Raw genomic sequence first — 19093 nt, forward strand, 5'->3', positions numbered from 1 at the left:
CTCTTTGGAAACTCTTTTAGGTCTTATGGGTCACTGCCAGCACCACCTTGTGATAAAGATTTTTTTTCATCCCAGCTGCCATGATTTAACATCGTCTTTCATCCCTGCAGGCGCTCGGGCAGGGGGCTGTGGGTACCTGTCCTGGGGCTGTCACACCTGCCCTGCACTCCCAAAGCCGAGGGGGGCAGGTGGGGGGAGGGGGGGCAGGGTGGTGATTTCAGCAAAGGCACCCTTCTGCCTCTCGGGTGCATGGGTCTAGTTGAGCTGCTCCTCCCCGCATTCAGCTGCAGCGGTCCCCAAAATGCCACCGATGCTACCAGTCCTCAGTTCCCAACAACTGTCTCCTTAACAAAAAATAAAATTAACCAGGATCTCACATACCTACTGTGACACCGTGCCTCTTCCTCTCGACCCCCTCAGCACCCGTGGCTCTGCTGGGAAGCCCCTTCAGCATCCCGGCATTCCCGGCCGCACCCTGGAGCAAGAGAGCACATGTCCCAAGGGATGTGTCCCCCCGGGGCAGGGAGCGTGCAGCACGCCAGGGAACGGGCACATCCAGGGATGCTGAGCACCATTTGCCTGGCCACGTGTGGTGTGTGCACCCACATGAGCTCTGCAGAGCGGAGCCAGCCTCGGGGAGCAGCACAGGGGGGGCTGGGGCGGGTCTCCTGGGAAAGGCAAACCCCCAATCCGTGACCCCCCGAGGGCTGAGCATGGGGGTGGCCGTACCCCCGGCAGGTCTTGGCCCTGGCTGCCCAAGGAAGGGCCCTGCACAGGGCAGTGGAGACCCAGCTCTGCTGGTTTAGTGTCTGGGAGAGCAATAAATAAATGTGTGGGAGGCAACAGTGGGATGAGTCAGAGGCAAGAGAGAGAGAAAATCGTCTTCTGCGGAACGTGGTGCCCGAGTCCAGTGTGCCACAGTGCTCTGGAGCCAAGTGACGATTCCCATCAGAGGGTGTCCTTGTCCTGCTCAAGCTCCCCGATAACCCCCTGACAGGAGGGCAACAGGGAACAGCCAAAGCAGGAGCCTTGGCCACGACTGGGGGGCTGCAGCCCCCTCCCCATCCCTGGGGCACCCCCAGCTCCATACAGCTGGAGCACGGCTGGGTCCATCCAGCACCACGGGAGGCAGAGAGGATGGGCTGGGGCATTGCGTGAGCCCCAGGACCTGCACTCAGCTCCTGTTCCCCTCCACAGCCTTGGGCAAGCTTTGCATTTTTGGGTACGTCACACACAGGGGTACACCCCAAAAAAAAAAACCCAGCACAAGATGCTCCCCAGAAGCAATGCTCCAGCTTGCTGCTCAGCATCACTGCCACTACCGAGCAGCCATGAGGTCAGGCACAGCAATGCCTGATCAGCTCCCAGCTGCAAATATTGTCAAAGCATGCACTGAATTTAATCAAAGCGCAGCTCGATTCAAGATTCCAAGGCTTCGGATGTTGTGCATGTCAAATGAATTTCATGCAAAATGCAGATTTGCCGGGCATAAATACAGCCTGCGTCTAACTTCGGGGAATGAAAGGGCAAGGCAAAGCAACCTGCACAGCACGCTTTGAAAAATAATTAGCAAGGGGGAAACTTCTGGTCCACTGCAAAATAGGCAACTTTTCTGTCAACTTGACATCTTGGCAGAGAGACACCTCTCAGGAACCAGCTCAGCCCAAGGGCTGGAGCCCCGTGGTCTCACAACCTGACATTTTTCACAAGCTCATGCTCTCTCCATTCAGCTTATATTTAGCTCGGTATTTCTGAGCCTGAATGCAGCACTTAGAGAACACACAGAGGCTTTAAGCTGTCTTTATCACGGAATATAGTGGTAGTTAGTTGTCAAAGCTGTCATTAAACTCAAGAAGTAATAATCAAACATACCCATACAAAAAGATAGAGCTCTGTAACTCTGAGAGTGATGTATGCAAAGAAAAAATGAATGCTAGGAACTTGGCTATAAAAATATGTTTTTAACCCAGTCAACTGAGCCATTAAATAGGAAGAAAAGACACCCTCGTTTGTGTACTGGGAGCGGCTAATCTGTCTGGTGTATCAGCACTCTGGTTTGGCAGCTTGTTTTTAAGTTTTCTACTAATAAGACCCAAAAGGGATGTTAAATATCAAAAACCAAATGGATGCACCCTGTGTAACTCTTACAAACCCTTCTCTTCCGTCATCTCCCAAGCTTCACAGAGAACTTAAGGTGAAGAATTGCCTGCAAGAGCTGAATCATAGCTTCACGTCAAAACATTGCTATTAGGTGACTAAGGCCAAAACAATTGTCTCCTTTTATTTATTGCAACTGATGCTGTTACTAAAAACCAGGCAGGTCCCTTGGCAGCCCCTTGCACTATCTGGTCCGCGTACACCGGTAAACCACTGTGAAAGGCTGGTTGTAAATAGAGGGGACCCTCTGGTCAGGGTCTGAAACACCTGGGAGTGCTTTGTCCTCCCACAAGCATCCCAGCTGGGGGCCACAGAGGGTGCTCTGTGACAGGGGACATCGCTGACCCTTAAAAGCAGCAGCTAGGCAAGGACACGGGGAGTGCCTCACGGAAAGAGGCTGTTGTGCAAGGAAAACCCACCTTCTCACAGATGGGCTACGCAGGCAGGATCTGGCACATCTCTGGAGCAGGAGTCATCGAGCAAAGATTTGAAAGCCTGCCTGGGATGGACCCAGGTTTTGGGAAGATACTGGGAGCAAGGGGACCGTGGTGGGGGTGGAGAGGGTTATCCACCCTGCAGGGAAGGACAGCGCACAGCACGGAGTGACCGCACGGCCACCTGGGGCAGGCAGAGTTCAAGGTTTTTTTATATTGGAGCAAATTTATATTGGAAAAACCAATTTTCACTGGTTTTCCCCAATCCACCCGCCCTCGCCTGCACCAGTGCCTGGAGAACGGTGCGTCATCCAAAGCCTTCGCATTTTCATGAAGTGGAGTCGAGCAGAACTGAAACAAGCCAGGCTCTGCTCCCCCCTTCCAAATGTTCATAGCGTTGCGAGGGAAACCGGGAGACTTTAAGAGACATTTTAAGAAGCTGTGGGTACTTCTGCTCCCCTGCAGCACGTTGCACCACAGCTGCCCGCCCCACAGCTCCAGTCCTAGGCTCATCCTGCTCAACAGCATCTCCCACCGCCCTGTGGGCATCATTGCTTTTATCTTTGATTTTTTGGGGAGGACAGGGCCCTGAACTCCCGCGATATCCAATCTCAAACTCCAAACGTCCTTCAGTCTAAGCACTCACTGTTCATATGGCAGTCAGGTTGTCTACAGCGTTATCAGTACATCACCGCTGCCGTAATGAGGTTTGCTCGGACGTACAATTTTAAGGAAAACATAAAGCAAATTTTAGCCCCATGGCTCAGAAAAACCTGTTTTCCTGGTTGTTTCCCTGATTTATAGCCACAGGATTTTTCAGGGCTTAAGTGGGGCTGTAGGAGCAGCACTGCTTTCCCCAGACTGACCTGACTTCAGCCACTCTGGGGTCCTGAATTGACTCTTCTTGGAGTGAATTCTTCTGGGAATTCTTGGATCTCACGGAGCAGGGTGAGGTTTTCCCTGAACGTGTTTGACTTTACCCATCTGAAAAGTAAGATAAGATCATCATAAGCTGCTGTGCTTTACTGTTGCCCAAAGCCTGGGGTTTCAAGGTGATGGACGGATCACCCCCAGGCAAACCCCCTGGAGCTGGGGGGGGGGGGGGGGGGGGTTTGTGGCACCCCCAGATGAGTTACTTTACCCTTCAGCAGTCTTTTTGTTTCTCTTCCTCTGCTTCCTCCCAGTGGTACTCAGCCAGACCATTCAGATAAACAAAATCCCACATCCAAGAGCTGCCTGCATCCCGGCTGTGGTTGGACAGTGTTAATCTTATACACCCCATATCGACGGCCCATATCCTGCCGCCACCACAAAGCAGTGCTGAAGAAATGACTTCAGAAGTACAGCAAGCACCATGCTGTGCGTAATTGCAACAGGGATGATACACATGTGGGTTTTATTATTATTATATTATTATTCTAAAAATGCACAATTTTAAAGCAAGTGGTTTCAAATGCTAGTGTTTATTTGCTTATTAAATGGTTTAGATGGAGACGGAGCATCTTCAAAGGAGGAATTTTTTTCCCAGGATGGGTATCTGGGGCTATAGTGCTATATTATTGTACATTAAAAATATTTCCTCATTAGCTTTTTATTTCAGAGAACACATTTAACTGACACTTCCCATGATGACAGCTTGCCAAGCTTCAAAGCACAACTTCTGCAAGGATTATAACGATTGTGAGGCTGGTCCAGATGAAGCTGTAGCCCAGCTGATACACAAGCTCTGTGAAAGGAGTTCTTCCGAGTTTTGGAGAGCCTAAAGCCCAGGTTCACATTGGGACTTGCACACTCTGTGTGTCTGGGCCATCTTTCAAAGGGACACTATGTACTCCCAAGCTGTGACCACACTTTGGGGACCTGGTTTCTTCTGTCATTCCAGCTGCTCCCTACATCAGTGCAGATTTCCCAACATGCATGGGAAAGCGCTCCCCACACTGCCACAGACCCAGGGGCAGGCACTGGGAGAGCTGGGGGGCTCAGCTACAGCTGGAGAATTAACCCTCCATCACCCCAAGCGAGAAATCAAAGTTCTTCTCCATCTCCCCGGGACATCTGGCTGATACAGGCTCCCCTAAGGATGCTTCAGGGAGACTGCAACAGTCAGAGCATCACACCCTCGCAAGGCACACAGCTAAGGCAAACCACAGCAACACTGCATTCTCCTTGCACCCTTTCACCCAAGGATGCAGTTAACAGAAATGCATCCTTATCTATGAGAAATCTTTTCAAAATGAAAAAATAAAAATAAAAAATCACCACCTCTCTGCTCTCACACAGAGGCTGGAGTTCCCATATTTGTGCTGAAGGAGGCTGACACCTCCTGCCACAATTTGCCCATCAAACAGCATCAGTGCCATCATCCGTCCCTCCAGCTGCCCAGGACCCACGAGCCCTGTTCCCCCGTCAGCGCTCTACGGGCCCCACGGCTCACAGCCCTGCTGCCAAACCCAGCTCTCACCCCTGCTGACACCTCCATCCTGTTTGTGGTGTCTTTGGCACTTGCCCCTCCAGCACTTCCAGTCCCCCGCGGCTCCCCAGCCCAGGCAGCTCCAGCACAGCCCGCGGCTGGGCCAACATTAACACGTGGAGCCTCCGGCACAGCCGAGGCCACCACCGAAGGCAGGAGCCCGGCCAGGGGTAGATCATCGCTGCTCTTCACTAGGACACGCAACCACCACAAAAGCATAAATACATACAGTCATTTAAAACCACAGGGTGACACTGTGCGGACAGAAAGCAAAGGACCCTCCAACACAGCTTCTTACAGTTCACAGCCTCGCTTCACTAAATGGATGCGAGAGCGGTGAGGGGCGGGGGGGACGCAGCAGAATGTCCCCAGCCTCCTGGCCACAGGCCCTCTGGCTGAGCACCGCCAGCCCCTTCTTCTTCGTGCCTGGCTTCAAGGAGTCAGCCTGGTACTGACCGATGCCCTCTGCTTCCTTAACTCTGGAGCAATCAAGAGAGCAGAGTGAGGCACCTCACCCGGAGCAGGCTCACAGCTCCTGCAGCTGCAAGCCCAGCACAGGGGGGGCCTCTTGGTACCCCTCTCCCCACGTGCTAGGGACAGCCGCAGTGCCCACAGCCTTGGGGCATTCTCCATGTCCGTGGGGACCTCACACAAGGCAAACCCACAAGTTCACACCCCACACCTCCATCTCAGGAGATGCAGAGTGCTCAATGTGGGGGTTACCTGCCATGGACTGGCGAACCGACACCAAAGTGGCACAGCTGTAAAAAAGAAAAGCCCAGAAAAACAGCAACAAACGGGCAGACCTGGCACCGACTTGCAACAGCAGGGGGGGGGACCCCTTTCACCCAGCGAGCACTAGCAGTCACTTCACTTATTTCTCAGATGCCCAAGCGCCAGAAATTAATAAAGGGAACGGCTAGAGTTTTGCTCGCTTTGTGTGTTACGCAGCTGCAATGCGATCGTTCCCTGGGATCATCTTTCCCCCCACCCAGGCGGGTGGAAGCCAGTGTCTGGGTACTGGGCAGTAACTGGATCCTGCAGACCCAGATACAGATGCTGTCCAGCAAGCCTCTGCCAGGGAGAAACTGCCTCCGACGTTAACGTGGACCCCGCCGCAGGGAGAACTCCCGCTGCCATGCAGGTGAGTGCTCGGGCTCGTTACTCAGCTGCAGCACAGGGGCTAGCACGATGCTGCACCCCCACGACAGCGGCGATAACAGTTTCCCCACCAGCTCCTTACCCTGCCAGCCTTCACATGGTGCTTGCCAAAGGCTCTCCTTTGAGGACACATTAACATTATAGGTCCTCATCTCAGGCCTTCAGTAACAGGTTAAACCCAGAAAATACTAATTGCAGGTTATTCCTCAGTACTTCCATGCATGGATGCACAGAAAGAAGCCTTCTCACCTACAGCATAGCAACATCCTTCTCAGTTTGGGATCTCACTGTGCCACAAGAATAGGGTTGTTCAGGTTTCTAGGAGGAAAAAGAGCCTTACACTAATAACACAAAGACCACAGTCTAAAAGTCGTAATTTTTTTGCGTGAATATATTATAAAAGGAAGGAAAGCTTTTCTGTTCTACTAGCAAGAGAATTCAGTGTCCATGTCTGCTCTTCCCCAGCTGACACTCTGCAGGCTCCGGACTCACCAGTGGTGCTTCATTCTCTTTAATTTCTTGCTTTTCCACGTGCTGCTTTTCGGAGCAGATTTACTGGAGGAATACTTCCTGCGGTCATTGCCTCTTTCTTACACCGATGCAAAGGCTCTTGACATTCGGGAGAGGGCCAGGAAGCTAGATACGGATCCTCTAAAGGCCAATCTCTCTTACATGGTCCGCAGCGCAGCAACATGCTCCGACCAAGAGATATTTTTGCTCGTTCTTGTCTGCAGTAGCCCAGAAAACAGGACAAGGCGCAACGTGATCAGGCAGACGTGGGGCAACGTGACAGACACCCGAGGTTATGCTGTCCTGACTCTGTTTGCTTTAGGAAAGCCAGCTTCAGTAACCACCCAGCAGGAGATCAATGAGGAGTCTCAAAAGCACAGAGACATTATTGAAGGCAGCTTCATCGATTCCCCCGAGACACAGACACAGAAGATGTTGATGAGCGTGGAGTGGACGGTGACTTTCTGTCCCCGTGCAAGGTATATTCTTAAAACAGATGAAGACGTGTTTGTCGGTATTCCAAGTCTGGCTGGATATTTGCTTAGCTTAACACAGCTGGAGGACATCTACCTTGGGAGGGTCGTTCATCAAGGAGTGCCTGACAGAGACCCGGCGAGCCCTGGCTTTATTCCCATCCATCAATACCCAGAGGAGTTCTACCCCGATTACTGTGACGGGAGCGCTTTTGTCATGTCCCAGGACGTCGCTCGCAAGGTGTACGTGGCCACCAAGGAGGTGCCAGTTTCAGTGCCCCCCGATATTTTTGTCGGGATCTGTGCTAAAAAAGCTGGCATCGCTCCCATGCATAGCTCTCGGTTTTCTGGGGAAAAGCACATCAGCTACAATCGATGCTGCTATAAATTCATTTTCACCTCTTCCAACATGAAAGAGGATGAGTTATTTAAAGACTGGAAGGAAACAAGTGACGGGAAAGATTGCTCATTACTGGAAACTTACTATGGTCTGGTGTCCTGCAAGGTTTTGACCTATGTTGATAAGTTCAAACAGTTTAACTTAGATATACTGAAAAATGAGGTTCTTCATTTCATAAATTAAGTTTTAACTTCTGCAAAGGAAGTCTAAATTTTCTTTTACCAGCTGTTTTACCTGTTAATATTTAGTAACAACAATCTCCTCTCAAAGGTAGCTCTCTTCCCTGCAACAGTAAATGGATTCTCAATGCTATAGTGTGTTACAGCAGGAAGGGATGAACTGTGTGTACTCTAGCTACTTAAGTACCTACAAGTGAATGCATACAGTTAAAAAAAAAAAAAAAAAAGTACTCCAAGAAACTTCGTCCGTATCCATCCAGTGTTTTCCAGACTCCTGAAGTCCCCTACCTTATGCCAAAACTCCTTCTGCATGTTTTAACTGAGTGAGGCATCATCTCCTTCAAAATTGTTTAGTAACAGAGGGGAATTTTTCTGTCCACAGCCGGGAGCTCTGAGCAGCCTGTTTTACAACACCAGGGAAAATACAGAACAGCTTAGAATGGGAACAGACATTGAACCACCATGGGAATTGCTTAGGTAAACAGCCCGGGGAGATTCTAGGAGAGAAATCTAACTCACTTGTGAAAGAATCTTGTATTTCTGTCAGTCATGGCATCAGAAAAACACCCAACACAAGCAGTAGCTTACTCAATGCCGAAACATTTTTTTCCCCCTCTTTAAGCTCGTAATTTAAGTAGCTACTCCACTTGTTTCTGTCTATGAAACTGCTGAAATAGAGATGCTGTTTTCCCTGTTGGTTGTATCATTGATAACATTAGTTACATGTTTTTCCAGTTATGATTATCTGTACTTCAGAAATCATGGTGCAGGGCAGGAGCAGTAAAAGTGCACAGAACAAACAGTAATTAACTGCCAATTAATCATTTGAAGGAGGCCAGCAGGCGACTTTATTTTGGCCTGAGTGTACCCGAGACAGCATTGGACTCCAAGGTCTGCGCATGAAAGCCATGCCAAAAGCCAGCGTCCAGAAGTTAGAGAAACTCTGAACAGAAATAGAGGAATAATTGGGTTCAAGCGTGAGGAAGCGTAGTTCAGCCTACCTGCTAAACAATTTGTTTTCTTGAATGTAAAATTTGAATCAATATTGGAAGTTCAATAAATGCTATTTGATTTCACCGCAGATCATTCAGCTGAGTGCAGATATGACCAGATACCATCATACGGCCTTTGTAACACAGGAGGTCACAGTAGATGATTGGGATGGTCCCTTCTGGCCTTAACACCTGTGAGTAACATTATGCTGGAGAACAGCATCAGCAGTGAAGTCAGAACGAATTCACCAGCACATGGGCAACAATGACCTTACTCTATAAATATAAAAATTCCCCAAATTAGGAATCAGTCACAGAAAACAACCCACCCATGCCTACATCCTCCAGATTAACTCCCCCGTTTCAGCTCTTTCAGCAGCAAAAAGGCTAGCTGGACAGACTCATTCTACAGCTGTGACAGACACACATGGGAAGAGACAGACATATACCTTCGAGAGCCCCACCTACCCTTCCCGCTGTGACCGAAGGAATTGGAGGTATGCTCTGAAGGCTCCACAGTTTTTAAGTACCAAATTATGCTGCTTGTTAACCAGGGTCAAACGAGGAGTTGTCATTTTGGGTTTTTTGGTTGGTTGGGTTTAGTGGGTTTTTTTAAACCAAGTTCATCAAGTTCAGCATGTGACCTCAGTTTTCCTTTTCCATCATTCCTCTTCTGTTTCTTCCTCCATTATCCCAACCTGTTAGTTTACAGGGGGGGAGGACAGGGACAACACGCTTACATTTTTTCCATTGTATATAAGATACACCAGCAGCACCATATAAAACCTATGGCAATATACAGGATTGGTAGGGAACAACACATGAAAATATGGGGTAAGCGCCTGATCAATTAATCAGAATGTTGAGCTCAAAGCCCAAGAAAATAAAGCATATGTGCATATATAAAAAAATCCCTTGTTTGGCATCTCTGTGTATTCTAAAATATTGCATTTGGCAAACGTACCATGCAAAGCAGATGCTAAAGACTTAGCACACAGAGTAGCTTTCAAAAGCAACAGCTGAAAACACACATGGAAGAGACTCATGAATTGCAGAAAAGGTTTACATATTGATTTCTTTTACTGAGAATTTAGTATACAGCTCATACAGAGCTACTAGCGCACAAAGCCACCTAAAACAACAAAGCTGAACTATCCAATACAAGTGCAAACTAAGGACTTCTATACTCTTTCGGTTTTTTTTTAGTGCTTTCATGGGTTTTCTGGATGCAGGATTCACGAAGCTTCTGTGCTCTCTCCGTTCACAAATGAGACACTGCATACCGCACTTCTCACTAGCAGATGTTTATTATGCATATCTAGGATGAAAGCATTAGCAGTAGCATAATGTTGGATGACAATTTTTGTACATCTTGGATCATAAGCAACAAGGTAGACCACCTGTGTTCAGATAGTGTATTAAACATCAAGGGATCTTCCCCAAATACCCTGCTCCTCTGAGCCCATTCTGACTCCGCGCCAGCGATTTTTGGCAGGCAATGCCATCACCTCTGCTGCAGCTCAAAGCTGCTACAAAGCAAGAGGAGAGTTACTACATGACTAGATCATCCTGCTTCACTTCGCAGAGTGGGGACACAGGACGAGTGCTTTCCACAGCGGTATACCTGACTTGGCACACTACTACAATAAGCCCAAAAGTAATTTCACTTCTTATTTTGCTCCCCCCAGCTATTCCTCAGATCTGCTTCTTACATCCTCAACAAAAATAATAAAAACCTTTTGTATAACATACATTATGGTCTCTCTTTATGGACAAAGACACATCAAGTGTCACTAGAGTGTCCAACTAGTCTTGTTTCTCATCTGCAGCTAGCTGACCATCTTCAGAAGAAGATTACAGCTTCGTAGGGTACTACATTTCCATACTCCTAATTCAGTTCATGCCCTTAAACATGAAAGCTTTATGGTTTTACCCTTTTATCTAACTCAGGCAACTAAAATGGTATTTTCAAAACAACACTTAAAATTAAAAATATCTCTTAAAAAATAGCGTAAACAATTTAAGATTTGGTTCTGAAGTAGACTTGTAGTGCTATGGCTCATGCTCCTTTCGAGCAAGTAACCCGAGCTGCCATACAAAGTCGCAGTCAACAAGGGAGACAAAGCTCCCAATTTGGTTTTATACATTAGTGTGCACTAATCTTGTTTTTAGAAGGGCTAAAAGCTTTTTCTTCATCCTCAGCATAAAATGTAAACAATATTTAGGTTTATTTATTCAAGCAAGAATCACATTCAGCAAGTTGAAAATATAAGAGAATCCAGTTCGTACTCCCTCATGTGGACAGAACGTTACTAACTTACTCTTACCAACAGTTTCTGACAAAACATGACTGGCTAAAAGAGCATTTTCCATGCAAGTGCCAACTCTGGCAGATATTAAAAAACATTTTAAAAAAGAGAGACACTATGGCAGCATGTGAGGTTACAAACCTTGAGGTGTTTGTGGTTATTTTTAATTGAACTGTGATCTACTGAGAAAACACGATAGGAACTCCAAACCCAAAAACTGTTTAACCAAACACTAGTAATTTCTGCAAAATAAACACAGCCAGCAGTTGATAAGAGTGCTTACCGTGGTTACTTGTCTCACAACAGTACGCAGACGACTTCTGCCATGACATTCTATGGGAAACTATGCTGTGCCCTATAGGGTTTTTATTTGCTCTCAAGACTCTCATTTCAAATAGAGTCAAAGTGCTTCAGATTCCTTTGAACAGACAACTTAAGAGAGACTCCAGTGTGGAGAGTCTTTACACCTTTTATCTTAACATCTATTTCAGTATCACGGTTTGTAAGAAGGGGAACCAAGATATCAGTGACATTACTCTGCTCCTTCCACGGCTGTAGTAGAAACTGCCTTAACATAATAAGGGCCTTCACGCAAGTAAGCCCTAAGCCTCAGGTAATACTGATTTCCAAAGATTTCCGCGATCGTTTTAGAGTTTACAAGGGCCTTAACCAGTTCATATTTGGCATCCTTCGAAGCTTTGTCAGGCTCCACAGATCTGTCTACAATGTACTCCACAAACCCTGGACTGTCAAGCATCAACTTCTGGGCCCATGGTTGATTTGCAATAGCCTAAACATGAAGAAAAAAAAAAAAAAAAAAAAAAGAGGGGGGAAGGGGAAACACCTCATTTTAAAAACAAACGAAAAAACAGTTACATGGTAGGCTGTTATGCAAATAGCCAAGGAACAGAAAAAAATTAAATTGGATATTTGTTCTACGAATAGTTACACAACCACCACTCAAATCAAGCAGCAGGGTTTAACACTGGAAAACAAGTACAGCTCAGTGCTTATCTTTAAAGTCTTAAGTGAATTATCACAGCAGTGCCTCTGACATTTAAGCAGCACCCTAGAGCATAGCTTGTGCTTTTGTTTTCATTTTGTATCTCTCCAATTTACAAGAAAATAAGCATTAAAAACATGACATGTCTGCTGCATTATTTAAATGGTGAATGCAAGTGGGGCACAATGAGAAAGGCTTTATTTCTGACTGCTTCAGGGCTTCAGCAAGAAGTCTGTGGCATTCACTTAAAAATATCTGAGACTGAATGGCAATACAATTCACTATGTGATCTTTGAAAACAGAAAGTACTTACAGTAAAAACCCGCAAAGCCCCGCAGTGCAGATCAGGGAATGGTTGAGTACTGATGCTCCTGAAGAGTTCCAGCGGCTGGCTAGACAAGGATGTGAACCATGATTCAGTCATCCTTAAAAGGTCTTCTGTCTGCTGCTCTGGCTACACTCACATACAGAAGTGAAAGAGTTTGATTAGGATTATGAAAAACTTTCAAGTTTTGAGTGTACGTTCAATAGTTAAGGAAGTTATTCAAAACAAACTCCTGGCAGATTAAACTGAAATGGTTTAAATTCTCAACTTATTTTCAGGAATGAAGAAATGGCCTTCTGTACTTCATTTAGCTTGGAGGACAGATTTAAATAAATTGATCTTGATACAAAAGGTAAGTGCTGTGCTTCAGTACAGCTCTGCAAGACAAATGAAAACTGCTTTTAATAGCACAGCTCCAAGTGAGGGAGTAAGCCGATCACTGGATCTAAAGAACATATACAGGGATTAGAGCAGTTTGCCACTACTCCTTTAACAAACAAGAATATTTAAGTGTTTAGTCTCTTTCCTCACCAAAGCCTCTTGACTTTGTGTTTTATAAAGAGATTTCAGAACACCTGGCTTCTTACAAACTCAAACTTTAAGCAAACAAATAAATCAGGGAATTTCAAAATAGTGAAGTTAACGATATAGAATACTAGAAAGCTATCACTACTGCCTAAGCTAGATGCTGCAAAAGGTCTTCACACAATTAGTCAGATGCACAATAATTTCATTCTTGTAGACTTCAAAGAAAAAAAAAAAAAAGGAGACAACAAACCAAATCACAAAAAACTTACAGGCAAATAAAGAAGAGCTGAAATTGCATCCAAACATCGAAGTCGTAACTCCGTGGGGGCATTCTTTGCCTGGTGCCCTATTCTGCTTAACAGATTTTGAAACCTACTTCCTTTGAAAATAAAAACAAAGTGCTTTTAATTAATTCAGACAGACCTCTACAGGAGTACAGTGTTACCTGTCAGTAACATTATACGACATTAACTGGTACAGTGTTGCACATTAAGCCTGAGAAAGGCAACTTCTTGATCCACTCCAATAAAAGCAGCGTAAGATTCTCTTTGCTTCATATGGATCTAAGACTGGCAAATCCAAAGCTTTTATGTTAATTCTCCAGACTATTCAAACATTTCCAAAAATTAAATTGTGTCAATTGAGTTATCTTGGGAAGTATGGACTTAAGTACACTTGTAATTAGAAACCTTCAATCCTGTTCTACGATGCTCCAGTAGCTACCTGCTAATAAAGGTTTTCACTTCAAAACCAAAGTTTGGACTAGCAGCAAGAAGTCTAGCACATATTTTTCAATCCTCTGAACAGTTTTGTAGTAAAAAAGAACAATGCTGTCTTTATAGAAAGCATCATTACATGGAAGTTCATGGTTTTCTAATTCTGGTGAAAAGGTCATGGCATCAGTAGACCCAGAGGGATCCAAAATATAACACAACTACTGATGATTCATATGATGCAGCTCACTAGAAGAGAATGATTCTAATCACGCTTGTGATACCAGAATTCTAGCTGCCAGTCATTTCGCACTGCCATGCCTGGCAAGAGAGTTTAAAAAAAACGCTTTATCTGGTATAGCACAGCTATTCAGACACCCTTGATTACTCGATAAATAAATAAATACATTTTTCAATTCCTTTCTCAATTACACCAAACCAATTCACTCTTGTATATTATGACATACTGAGAAAGTTTTATTGGAGGGGGGGGGGGGAAAAAAGAGCTACTAACTAGTTTTCTGTAAAACCTGTTTGCCTTCCACATTTGATCCCAGGATTCCTAGTGTGTCCACAGCCACTCCAATCATGGTCGGATCATGACTTTCTGCCATTTCAAAGACTTTTTCCATAAATACAGGGTACCGTTCACAGATCTGCTGTGGACTATCTACAATAGCCAGATTTCCAAAAAATTTAATAAATCCTGAGAGGAAGAAAAAAGAAAAAAATAAGAATTCAGAATGAAGGAACAGTAACTAGCAATGGCAAAATTAAATATACATTAAATTATTAATATTAATTCAGCATCGTAAACAAACTTAAGTCTGAATACTGTTTGTGAAAGGCATCACAGTAAGGACAGAACTAAGGAACAAGCCAATATTTTGGAAGTTACTTAAATTCATGATGTAACAGCTGCCTTTTTTAATTCATACAAAAAAAAAAAAGACTACAATAACACAAACATAAAACCTATAGTACAGTCTCTCCAGATCTTACATGTACTACCACTGTTAATGAGTAACGTTACTCATGTGTTAGCCTATCCTTCAGCATTTTTTGTATACACCCAATAGACACGTTCTAAAAGTCAAAGATTCACATGAGCTTTCAAAACAGAGACTTAACAGTCCTCTCAGTTTAACTCCTTAATAAAAGGAAGCAGTTAACACTGGAAACAAGAAATGCATGGTCTAACCTGGTAAATAGAAGCCTGAGAAAGGATCAGACTCCGCACCAACAATGATGTTTGAAATTTTATCGATAACTCCTTGTTGAGCAAGATACTGACGCCCATGTGGGGTATGGGCCAGTGAAGTCACCATCTCTATACATGTAGCTCTGTAACAGACAAACAGTTATTTTGGCCTATTTCAGATGAGGTTTTGCAGTACTCTAAGAAAAACAGGTTTTCTACCCTTAAGACAAAATCCAAACAAACCAAAAACCAACTACCCTAACTGTCCAACGCTCTGCCAAGCTCACTCAGATATCTTACTTAAGGATATAGCTAGAAAGAATTCTCAAGTGTTTATACCACAGCCCAGCATTACAATTATAACAATATACTGAGGAAAGTTCACCTTGGTTCTCAAATTTAAGTATACAGTATTCTACATTCCAGACTATTAAAGAAGAGGCAGATAAAGTGTTCCACAAGAAACATACAAAAATGTGTTTAAAGAGTGTTATGTTAATACCAAACATCAGAGTTTTAACAACAGGGGAAATCTCATTGGCAAATTGGCTACCAACATACCTGACCAGCACATCATCTCCAGTCAGCTCTCCAATTAACTCCGATATTAATCCACTGTTTGCACAGTAATTTAGCGAATCTGCTGACACCGAAGAAATCTCAACAATTAACTAAAAAGCATGGGGAGGGGGGAAGATTGTTTAAAAAAACCATAAGGATAACAATTCACAGTAATGACCAAGTAAGTCTTCTAATGCTAACTAACCACACATACATATATATATGAAATACAGAATTTCATTATTTTTTCCATAATTAACCTAAATGTTTGCTTCAAACAAGTTCATAAGGAGTTCTGGAGTTGACAGCACATGCATTTGATTTCTATTCACAGTCATCTTTTCTTCAAAGGATCATTGTGGCTATCCCCATTAAGGTCTAGAATAGCTAAACTGTATTATTTCTCCTTTGCCATACACAGCTAGACTGGCACACCTGGCATCTCTCTCTGTCTGTTCCTCCCTCCGGAAGTTTCACTAGCACTTCACATCCAAAGGTGGAGTGACTACTGCAGCTTCCAGAGAAGCAAATACTTTATCACATCTTTAGTAACCGTGTAGCCCTTCCAATGCCCTAGGCACCACAAGTTCAAATACAAGATATAAACAGTACTTCACATTTTTGTACCATAAACTAAGAAAGAGAAGTTATGACATTATTTGAGGGCCAACACTACTGTACTCTTCCTACTCCTTTCTAGTCTTGACAAAATGTAGGCATAAAGAAAAAATTTGTAAAGCAGTAATGAACACTAATTTGAAAGCAAGCCATAAAATCCAGACTGTAATTCAGAACTACAGTCCAAGAGAACTGCATTATCATGCCATTCCGATGCTAACATGGATCACATCCCTACCTCATATACTCTGTATCGAACAACATCGTTTGTTGCCATGACATTTTTCAAGTCACTCAACAAACTGCTCACAAATAAAGCCTCCAAGCCATCTTGCGTCTGGGCTATTCTTGAGAGAGACTTGATGGCCTGGAAGCAAAACCAAGAGCTTATTATTAAAAACAAACAGCAAAACCAAAGAGAGAAGAAAATCCAAGATGACCGGACTTAGTAAAGAATGTTGAAACTAGCACATTAAATCAAGTTATACATCTAAAACTGTAACTGTGTTCACTTTTCCTTTACAAGAGCTAGTAACGTTTACTGTGATCAAAGTCTCTGGCATCAAATTCAGATCTATGAGTTCACTTTGGCATCAACAGCTACTGGAAGACAACAATTCTAGGTAAATTTTTTATCACATTTAAGTAATTTCTGGGCTTAAGGCACCTATATGCTTAAAATATCTCTCAAGCAACACAAGCGCTCTTTTCTTTATAAAGAGTAGAGGCTGTCATCAGACACTAAAAAAAGGCGTTTTGTGCACTGTCTACATCAGTTTGTAGAGGAAGAAAAAAAAGAAAGCAACGCTTACTTCTTTAGCCACTGCTATTTTCTCTCCACCGATGCAATTTATTATTTGCCGTAATAGTTCAGGACTGTTGAGAATTTCTGTAACAGCATCTGAATTTTCCACAATCCTCCCAACCTAAAAAAATGATTAAGTAATTACAGAAAATAACATTAAACCAAAAACTTTTTCCACAATAAGGGCACAGTGGAAAAACTTCCAGACAGACAAAATCACCATCTTTGAAGACACTTAAAACTCAACTGGACAATACCCTAAGCCACCTGCTGCAAGCTGGCCACACTTTTAGCTGGGGGCTGGACATGAAGCCTCTGGAAGTCCGTTCCAAACCACAACATTGCACAATTCTGTCTTTTTAAATCAACACAGCAAGTGTCAAGTTACTACCTCCTATTCCTCTTCAGTGCTCCCACAATACTGTTCAAAGTATCCTGAATATATGTTGCTGCAATTAATTCTTACAGCACCTGCTGTATTCTTACAGCACCCACTGTCAGTGCTGGCATAGAAAGCTTTATCCAGAAGACGTGACAGATTCATTTACAAGATACTTCTGTCAAGACATAGTTTTATACGTTGTGTTTAACAGCCACATCATAAAGCACTGCATACCAACACATTACACGGTATTTATCCAAAATTGCATAAGCACCTAAGAGCACAATTCCTGCAGGTAACACTTGATGTAGTGCTTCTATCACAAATTAAGACATGAAACAACAGTAACTGGTTAGGCCTAACCCAACCTGGCTCAAGACAGAGCTCCATCCCCTCCTCCCGGAGGAAAACCCTGTACCTGAGATATGGTGAGGATCTTCACGGAGTCATCGGGGTGGAAAAGCCCTTTCTGAAGCTCTTCTCTGAGGTTCTGAATCACGTAGACCGGGTCCAGGGCCTGCAGGAGCCTCTCCAGGACAGAAACACACGCAGACACTTGCTCCCTGGATGGGACAGAGAAACCCAAGCCTTTCAGGAGGAGGCCGCCACCGGCGGCTCGCACAACTTCAGCTGTGCCAGCCCCCGCCCTGAAGGAGGGCAGGGAAGGAGACGAGGCAGCAGCAGGAGCCACCCCGCTCCGCGGGAAGGGGGGAGAGGAGGCGGCGGGGCCGGGCCAGGCCGCGACACCGAGCCGCCGCTCACCGGTCGTTGACGCTGAGGAGGGCGAAGAGCGCTCCCAGGTGGTCGTCGCTGAGGCGGGCGCGGAGGGCCGCGGGGGGCACGGCCTGCACGGCGAGCCGCAGGGCTCGCAGCTCCTCCAGCGGCGCCTCCCGCCGGGCCGCCCGCTCCAGCAACTCCACCACCGCCTCCGCCATCTTGGCGCCGCCGCGAGCACCGCGAGAGCCCGCCGCCCCTAGCAACCGCCGCGCCGTCACCAGGGGCCCCCTTCGCGTCCGTCACGTCTTAACAAAATGGAGGCCGCGGCCCGCCCCCTCTTGGTCCCGCCCACCTCGCCGCCTGATTGGGGGATGTGCGAAGGGCGGGGTTAGAGCGGGAGGGGGCGGGGTTAGAGCGGGAGGGGCGGGGTTAGAGCGGGAGGGGCGGGGTTAGAGCGGGAGGGGGCGGGGTCCCGGGTGGGAGGCGTGGGGGATGCTGGCGCTGCGCTGCCCGGGGGTCCGGGGTCAATGGCGGTTTTGCTGAGGGGGGCTGGGGGCGCTGCGGCGACGTCCGCCGCCGACCTGCCGTGCAGCCGTGAGGGTCAGCCGCCGGCCCACCATGCAGCGAGCCCGGGCAGCGCCGGCAGGCAGCGGCACTCCGCGGGCCGTGGGGAGCAGCGCCCGGAGGGGCAGAGCGCGTCCACCCAAGTGGGGACCAGGGCGTTTCCCCTGGCGATGTTGAGGTGGCTGAGCTGCCCCCCTGGCTGGGAGGGGTTGCAGTGCCGGGACCCCCATGTGCTGCCTCACACCGTGGGGACAGCAGGGCTGTGCTGCAGGAAAACACGGGGTTCGCTGCTCCCACCCGATTTTCAGCCCGTGAACAACAGGGGAGACGCGTCCCCCAGCAGCTGCCAGGACCATGTGAAAGCCCCGGGGGGGGGGGGGGGGGCGCGGGGCGGCTGCCACCGGGCGTTGGAGGCCCAAACAACCCCCCAGCTCCCTGGGAGTGTCTATCCAAAGAGTATGGAGCCCCAACAGTACTAAATCGGTGAAAATAAGTATTTTTATAGATGTGAAAATCAAGGCAAGCATGCCAAACGGCATGGAGAAGTGCCTCGGAGCACCTGAGGTGGCACTGGGGGGACCCCAGCACACC

At 46.3% G+C, this 19093-nt stretch overlaps 2 protein-coding genes across 3 annotated transcripts; one reads left to right on the plus strand and one right to left on the minus strand.

Annotated features, from left to right (window-relative positions):
• Positions 1–3450: 3450 nt before the first annotated feature.
• PSMD5 (proteasome 26S subunit, non-ATPase 5) lies at positions 3451–18270 on the minus strand. Of its 2 annotated transcripts, none has more exons than XM_080402219.1 (10): positions 17984–18270; positions 17640–17784; positions 16847–16960; positions 16273–16401; positions 15417–15526; positions 14856–14998; positions 14169–14360; positions 13211–13320; positions 12402–12542; positions 3451–3575 (listed from the first exon to the last, which is right to left on the minus strand). In XM_080402219.1, the coding sequence occupies exons 1-10, from the start codon at positions 18154–18156 to the stop codon at positions 3528–3530; spliced, it is 1305 nt and encodes a 434-aa protein (XP_080258345.1). In that variant the 5' UTR covers positions 18157–18270; the 3' UTR covers positions 3451–3527. The 2 variants fall into 2 exon arrangements, with proteins under 2 accessions (XP_080258345.1, XP_080258344.1); XM_080402218.1 differs by lacking the exon at positions 3451–3575 and adding an exon at positions 9826–11875 and having other exon boundaries at positions 17984–18267.
• On the plus strand, positions 3606–10769 carry LOC308069618 (beta-1,3-galactosyltransferase 9-like). Its single transcript, XM_080402249.1, has one exon. It carries the CDS (start codon positions 6670–6672, stop codon positions 7786–7788), a length of 1119 nt encoding a protein of 372 aa, XP_080258375.1. The 5' UTR covers positions 3606–6669; the 3' UTR covers positions 7789–10769.
• Positions 18271–19093: the final 823 nt, after the last annotated feature.

This window comes from Falco punctatus (assembly GCF_963210335.1).
Source record: "Falco punctatus genome assembly, chromosome: 9".
NCBI lineage: Eukaryota > Metazoa > Chordata > Aves > Falconiformes > Falconidae > Falco > Falco punctatus.

Coding starts and splice junctions, on each gene's coding strand:
- LOC308069618 (XM_080402249.1), top strand. CDS start 6,670: ATGTCTGCTCTTCCCCAGCTGACACTCTGCAGGCTCCGGACTCACCAG.
- PSMD5 (XM_080402218.1), bottom strand. CDS start 18,156: ATGGCGGAGGCGGTGGTGGAGTTGCTGGAGCGGGCGGCCCGGCGGGAG. Junction 17,785..17,983: donor CTCCTCAGCGTCAACGACCG/GTGAGCGGCGGC, acceptor TGTCCCATCCAG/GGAGCAAGTGTCTGCGTGTG. Junction 16,402..16,846: donor AAATAGCAGTGGCTAAAGAA/GTAAGCGTTGCT, acceptor TTTTGCTTCCAG/GCCATCAAGTCTCTCTCAAG.